We start from the raw sequence: 7,501 nt of genomic DNA on the forward strand, positions 1-7,501 counted from the left end.
GACTTCACTTTCTAAGCCAATAAAGCAGATCGATGGACATATGCTTTTGGCCATATGCCAGAAAGTTATTGATACCATTTGCAGTCTCAAAGAACATAATATGACCTTACACAAAGACAACAGTCATAACCTTTCATATATTTCTGTGTTTAATTTATAACTAAAATATTTATTTATATGATTACAACTAGTCTTTTGTTGAATACAATAAAACATAAGCTTTGGCCTAAAGAAAAACATAATCATTTGGAAGATGTGGTAATGATATAAGTCATTAGTTCGAAATCTTCTTTCCAGCCTTTTTACTTCGAAATCTCCTTAATATACATATTTTTGGCATATCAATAGTTTTCTGAAGTTTTAAAAGTATGTCTGTGTACAAAAGAAGTTTAAGAATACAATTCAAAATTTTATCGTCATCAACATCCACCATAGATCATATTAAATTCTCTTACTAACAAGTTTATGTTTAAAAAAATCTAGGAAACAAGCACATACTATACATTTAGAAAACATGTTAAAACAGTCATGCGGGTTTTGAGTTTGTTCTCGTCGCATTTTGAATAATATCTTTCGTATGTTGTAGTAAACACTGATAAAAACAATAGAATTTTTATTTTTTGAGGAAAAAGAATTAACATAATTTGATGTCATACTAGTACAACATTTATTCCGATTTGTATCCCTCTCAACCCCAAAATATATTTCCTCTCCCAGTGTTATACCAAGGCATTCCAAAACATTATTGTAGCTGCAAAATCCTCATGAATCCAGTGGCTTCAATATCACTTGAACTCCGTACTTAGGTTTTATAGTAAGCACAACGATTGGGGCATGCCTATAATTATTTGATATTGTGAAGTTAAACTTGGAAATTAGCGTGGCTAATATTATTTTTGCTTCCATCAATGCAAATTGTTGTCCAATGCAGTTTCGGGGACCGGCTGCAAATGGTATGAAATGGCGACCGGACGCAAATGGTCTACCTCCAAAACGTTCGGGGTTGAATTGGTTTGCGTCTTTACCCCATAACTCTTCACTGTGATGGATGGCAAGAACCGGTATCCATATTGATAAACCTTTGGGAATTGTTAGATCACCTAGTTTTAGATCTTCAAATGCCATCCTTGGTAGAAGGGTGGCTGGAGGGTAAAGTCTTAGTGACTCGTTAATCACTTTACTTAACTGTTGCAAAGAGAAGAAAAAAGACAAAAAAAAACAAAAAAAAGGTTAGCAGAATATTATATTAATTTTTGTTGGAAATCATATCTTTGTAATCAAGCGAAGTGCCTCTTGACTCTTTCTCAAACATCTTTTTGTTAGTTTGGGAATTGACTTTTCCTTTTGAAAAAGACTATCAATGAAGCTGTCCAAATCTAATCATTAGTTAATACAGGTTTAGATCTTTAAGATAATATATTATGCAAAGCATGCCTTAGTGCTGATCACTAAACAAATGGAAGAAATATATTATTTACCCCATTTCTTTAATGCCTGAAAAATCTATTTACCAATCTCTAGATCGTATCCAATCTCAAAGCTGGCTTAACCAATGTCAATCGTATCTGAATACTAATATAACTAATTTTATGAAGAAAAGTATGATTCTTTGTAAAATCAGTTATAAACATATACTGATTGATCCCAAAATGAATGTATATGTAAAAATCAATAAACCTAGACATTTCGTTAGAGTCTTTAATCGGGTTTTGGCTTGGAATGAAGACAAAGCATGAAGACAAAATTAAATGATATCTACTCATTAGGGATCCTCTGTGCCGACGATGACTATGTTAAGAGCTTAGTTATGGAAGACGCACTACGATGCTAGTGGCATTGCCTATACTGTGTTAAATGTTAATACCCCACACGCACCCATCCATCCATCATAAAGCTAATTCTACTACTTCAAATAAAATAATACGTTACTATATGATATGGTTATAGAATTGTTATTTGGAGCAAACAACAAATATCATCTTTTTATATCTATGAGTTAGTGGAGTTCGAGTCCTATTCAAAATCTAAAAAATGTGGTCAGAGAAAAACGTAACTACGTAAGGTTGAACAGTTGAAGCGGATTAGTAGACTAGACCGTACCCAAAAATATATATATTATTTTATCAACACCAAACTCATGAATGGGTTAGCCATTTGAAACTTAAGTAGACTACTCAGTCTTGTCTGCTATGACCATTTGAAACTTAAGTATAACTTAATTTAGAAGTTATAAGTTGTATATCATGTATGTATCTAAAAAAAGTTATTGTACGTACCGAGGTTAGCTTGGATAGTCGATCGACCGAGGGAAGGCCATCACAGCCAAAGACCTCTCTGACCTCATCGCGGACTTTTTCCTGCCACGTGGGATTATCGGCTAGGAGCATCATTGTCCATGTGAGGAGCAACGCCGTGGTCTCATGGCCAGCAAAGAAGAACGTCTTGCATTCATCCATTATCAACTGAAGATTGTTATTGTTATTGTTGTTGTTCTTGTCGCTATCCATTTCGTTCAAAAGAAGCCCGAGAAGGTCGTCACCCTGAGTGCTGCTCCGACCCATCTCAGCGCAGTCTCGTCTGCTTTGTATGATCTCAACCAACAAACGTTCCACTTCCATTTTGAGGGACTTAATCTCTCTGTTGTATTTGCTTGGTAGAAACCTAGATACAAAATATTTGACATGAAGTCAACGTTAGACATACCACAGTTAAAAGTATAATCATAAAAACTATATACATTGTAAATCATGATATGGATGAATAGTGACAGAAAATAATTATAAAAAAAAATTAATATTTTTGACATCTCTAAAATTTTATACAGTATTAGTTACATTTTTTTGCTTAAAAAAAAATGAAGTTTAATTTTAGAATTCGTATGGTTGCAGTCGGTAGTCGGACCTAGTAAATCTTCTCCGCTATCACCTTAAAGAATTCATATTTTTCAATCACTGAAAAGAATAGAGATAACAATTTTGCGGGTGAAGAAGAAAACGAACCGGCTGCCGGGAAAGCAGAGGTGACGTGTGGCTTGAGCGCAACGGCGCTGGAGGACAGTGAGATGGTTAAACAGCTCTTTGCCTTTCTCAAAGCTGCTTCCGAACTCCGTCCTTGATATAATATCAGCTGTGAGCTTATGCATCTCCTCTCCTATCTCCACCTCACGTCCTCCTTCCCCAGCTTCCTTCCTCAGCCTCTCCGCTAACCTGCTTGTGCACTCCACCATGTGCCTTGCGTATCCCTACATCATAAGGCTTTTTGTCATTCAAACGTCAAGTAACTTTGCATTTCTTTTTTTTTGCATGAGGTTGGTTTATTGACGTGCCTTGAGTCGTTCACTAGTAAATGCCGGTGCAGCAAGGTGGCGTTGATGATGCCAATCTTGACCATTAGCCATAAGGAGACCCCGGCCGATAAAGTTCTTAGTCCCTTGTTGCTGTAGCCACGATCTTCCACTTACACCGTTGTGTTTCATCAGCAACTCCTTTATCAATTCTGTTTCCGTTAAGCAGAGACGAGGATCCGTCCCATTCCACACAACAAATCTCTTCCCTGTATTACCAAAACGTTATATAATTAAGGTTTATTCATTTTATTACATTTAGTCCTCCTTCAACAATCTTTTGTAATCAAGTTTAAAGGCTAAAATATTATTCCTAAGTTTTTGCAATACAATGAACCACTAGCCCGAAAAAGTTAATTCCGTGGAGGGTATTTTTGTCAGAATGTCACTTACAAATTACAATTAACGAAACAACTTAATAACAAAATGATCTATGTTTTGAATTGACGACCATTTTATTACAATTCAAGACCATACCGTACTGTTTGGACCAAGCAACGTAATGCGGAAGAAGACGGCCGACGATGTCATGGTGAATAGAGTCACAATCCTTGGAAGCGGATTGTGAAACCATGGCCGAGATTTCAAGGATGTTTCCGGTTAACGGACGTGGTTTAGGACCGGTTACGCCTTGTCGTTCCATGATCTTCTTGATTCGCCTAGGTGTTAGCCAGTAACACGATATGGTGTCGTATAAAACTCTCAATACTAAGGTCACGAATATCACGAGGAGTGATTTTAATATTGTAAGCAACATTTTTGGTTCTTTTTTTTTCTTCCAGCAACAAAGATTAGAAAAAAAAAAAGAGTAAGAGATTTAAGAGGGAGAGACAGAGAACAACGGTGTATTTATAGTGTTGGAACGGAGCTAGTATCGATCGAGATATATATAAAATAAAAAATAAAATTAAAAATCAAGTAGGGTACTAAATCTAGAAAAAACTAATTATGGTACTTAGTTGCACTATTCATTTAAAGAAATGGAAGAAGATATGGGATAATTAAATCAGTAAATCTTGATATTTTTTACCTTACTTTGCTACACATTGCCATTTAATTCACATTTTAAGAGATCATACTCTAAATTATTACAAAATAAGTTTTAATCTTTCAAAAATACCACAACTTTGGAAAGTTTCCAAAATAACCACAAATATTTTTGTTCACTAAGGATTGCAACAGTGTTTCTTTTCCAGCATGGGGGTTCCTAAAAATTTAAGAAATGTTTCTAGGAAAATTGGAAATAAAAGATCTTTAAAAAAAGTTTTTACATCTATACATTGTAAAAAGGTTTTTCCATCTTTTTAAAAAAGTTTCTAGGGAAAATTGGAAATTAGTAAATTGTATAGATGAAAGGTAAAAGAGCAATACATTAAAGACGACAGTTTGAATTCTTCACTAAAGTGGCATAAATCTTTGAAGATCAATCCAAAATATCAAGAAGAGAGTTTGGTTCTAATCTAACTCTAGAAAGGAAAACTTAGGTTACAAAGTATATAAATATTGTTTATATATAAAATAGAACCAAACCGGATCGACCTGATACAAACCGGGTCAAACCCGAACAACTTCATATGTGATCAGTTGATCAAAGATTGAAGATTCGTCCGTAGCCTGTTTTAATCCCAATTGACCTCTTGGTCGATTGAGATGTTACGTGGCTCCAATCTTCGACGTGGGTGTATATGGGATCACTAAATCAGGCATAACTCTTGAACCATACCTATGGTTTGCTTGAAGTCATCTCCATACGAAGGCTAAATCAATTTCTTATAACTTTGATGAAGAACTTTGAAGCTAAATCCCAAGGTAAGATCTTTATTCGTGTCGGTCTTTTAGGGACTTCCGACTGGTTTTGAATCATCAATTCTAGCTATAAGATTAATAACCGAACCGAATGAACCAAACCAAAATTTTGAGGGTTCGGTTCGGTTTCGGTTATAAGGACAGAACCGATCGACAACATCTATAATTGGAATTCGGTTATCGGTTAATTCGGTTTGGTTCGAGCGAACCGATCGGTTAACCGAAATATTATAAACCCTAATAATATCTTCCTTTATTTTGTGTCTTCACTCGCCGCCAGTGCTTCTTCTTCCTCTTCGTCACTTCGTGTATTCTTCTTCTTCATGTAGAAGAAACGAAATGGTCGAGATTGACGTTATGTCGTGAATTGGAACAGCGAGATTCATCTTTGGGAAATATTAGTTGTTGAGCGGCTGTAAGTTTATTACTTTATTTTGTTATCACACAATTATAATTAGGTTTAGTTATTGAGTTAGTGGACTTACGGTTGATTTGGTAGCCCATTGTTTTTTAAGTTTTATATATATGGTTATGGATTTGTTTTTGGCCCATTTAATTTACTCTGAAAATAGAAATCTCAAAATTTTGGTTATTTTCGGTTTTTAATCTAAAAACCGAAATAACCGAGAACCGAACCGAACCAAACCGATTTTTTTTCGGTTTAGTTCGGCAACATTTTCAAAAATCAAAAAAACCGAAAAACCAAATTAACCGAACCGAATTAACCGAACAAACCGAAATCCCAGGGCTAATCAATTCTCTTCTTTGCATATTTTGCATTGAAATGTGTGTTACCCTTATTTTAACATGAATTGGCCAAAAATACACACAAAGACACACCAAAACACATATAAAGATACTGTAGAACTTCTAAAATACTAGAAGACTTCACTTGGACACTAAATGCATCAAAACACAATAAAATACCAATTAAACATGATAAAAAGGAGACTAACAAACCTTAATAATGCAGTAAATATGGAGTATATCAATTGTAAAGTCAATTGATTCTTTCTTTTTTTTTTAATGGAGATAAGACAGGATAAACACTTAAAAGAAAATTAATGATGTCACGTGAAACGCTTATTTAAAATTTTCAGTTTTTCATGAAAGTATTTTTTAAATAATAAGTAATGATTAAATATTGTTAAATTATACATCACTAGAAAAAAATTACTATAAAGACATTAAAAATAGCGAAACAATAAATTATGTGAATTATCTGTTTTAGAACGTAGGAAAAAATAGAAAATAATCTAGGAATATTACATGTCATAAAGATATCAGAATATCTAACAGATTGTTAATTAATTATTATAAATTTATTTTATGTTGATTTATCATTTTTATAAAAAGAAACAAAAATGTGACTCTCATACCTATATAATAATACAATCAAATCTAAGAAACTTAAATAAGGGTTTTTATTTTTAAAGAATCTAAAGATATAAGAGTTTACTTAAATTTAAAATAGATAATTATGTATTTGAGTTTAAAAGAAAAGACATATGTCAAAAAAAACAAAAGTGTCATGTGTCAAGCTTTGCAAAGTATGAGTTTATTGAAACAAAAAAAATTATGAGTTTGAAGAAAGGGAAATTTTTAAAAATACCCTTTCTCGTATGTCACTTTGTAAAAATACTCTTTGTTGTCCATTTTCAAAAATACTCATTTTCTATGTATAAAATAACTAAATTCTCAGTCCTAAACTCCAAATACTAAACTCTAACCCCTCAAAACTATATCCTAATTGTAAAATAGGGAACCCAAACCTAAAAAAAAAATTCAAAATTAATTTAATATATTGTAATTGTGTTATAGAGAGTAAAAATGAAATGTTTTAAAAAAAGAAAGTATTTTTGAAAAGAGTATCAAAAAAAGTATTTCTAACAAATTTTCTTGAAAGAAAATATACTTGGTTTCTTTTCGATGTTTTACCAATTCAAATATACTAAAATCTTTGAGAAACCCCTAGCTAATTTGGTTGTGAATAGAGTGAGGTTATGGCTTTGACGGTGAGTACAGTGCAATTGATGTTCGCCCTTTTGGCGTTAGGCTTTTTTTTACTTATATTCTCTGTCATATTACATTGCTTACTAGAGGAACTTCGTAAATTCAATCTCGTAGACGTGGAATATCAACGACAAGAATTCGCCAAACCTCAAAAACTGTTTATGCGGCGGGGGAGATTATCAATCGATGAAGATCTCAAGGCCATTTGAGAAAGCACTTTATATGTCAAAGTGCAACCATATTTGAACCATCTTTAAAATTTTACTGGTGATTTCGTTTTCTATTGTTTTGCACAAGTTGAATTCCACAACGTGTTGTTTTGAATAGTTACATGCTCAG

The 7,501-nt window shown here is 33.3% G+C and overlaps 1 protein-coding gene across 1 annotated transcript; it reads right to left on the minus strand.

Annotated features, from left to right (window-relative positions):
- Window positions 1–596: 596 nt before the first annotated feature.
- Window positions 597–4,203, minus strand: LOC104719512 (cytokinin hydroxylase). Its single transcript, XM_010437445.2, has 5 exons — window positions 3,821–4,203; window positions 3,326–3,552; window positions 3,000–3,241; window positions 2,277–2,661; window positions 597–1,185 (listed from the first exon to the last, which is right to left on the minus strand). Exons 1-5 carry the CDS (start codon window positions 4,098–4,100, stop codon window positions 763–765), a joined length of 1,557 nt encoding a protein of 518 aa, XP_010435747.2. The 5' UTR covers window positions 4,101–4,203; the 3' UTR covers window positions 597–762.
- Between the last annotated feature and the right edge of the window lie 3,298 nt (window positions 4,204–7,501).

This window comes from Camelina sativa, chromosome 10 (assembly GCF_030686135.1).
Source record: "Camelina sativa cultivar CO46 ecotype springtype chromosome 10, ASM3068613v1".
Taxonomy (NCBI): domain Eukaryota; kingdom Viridiplantae; phylum Streptophyta; class Magnoliopsida; order Brassicales; family Brassicaceae; genus Camelina; species Camelina sativa.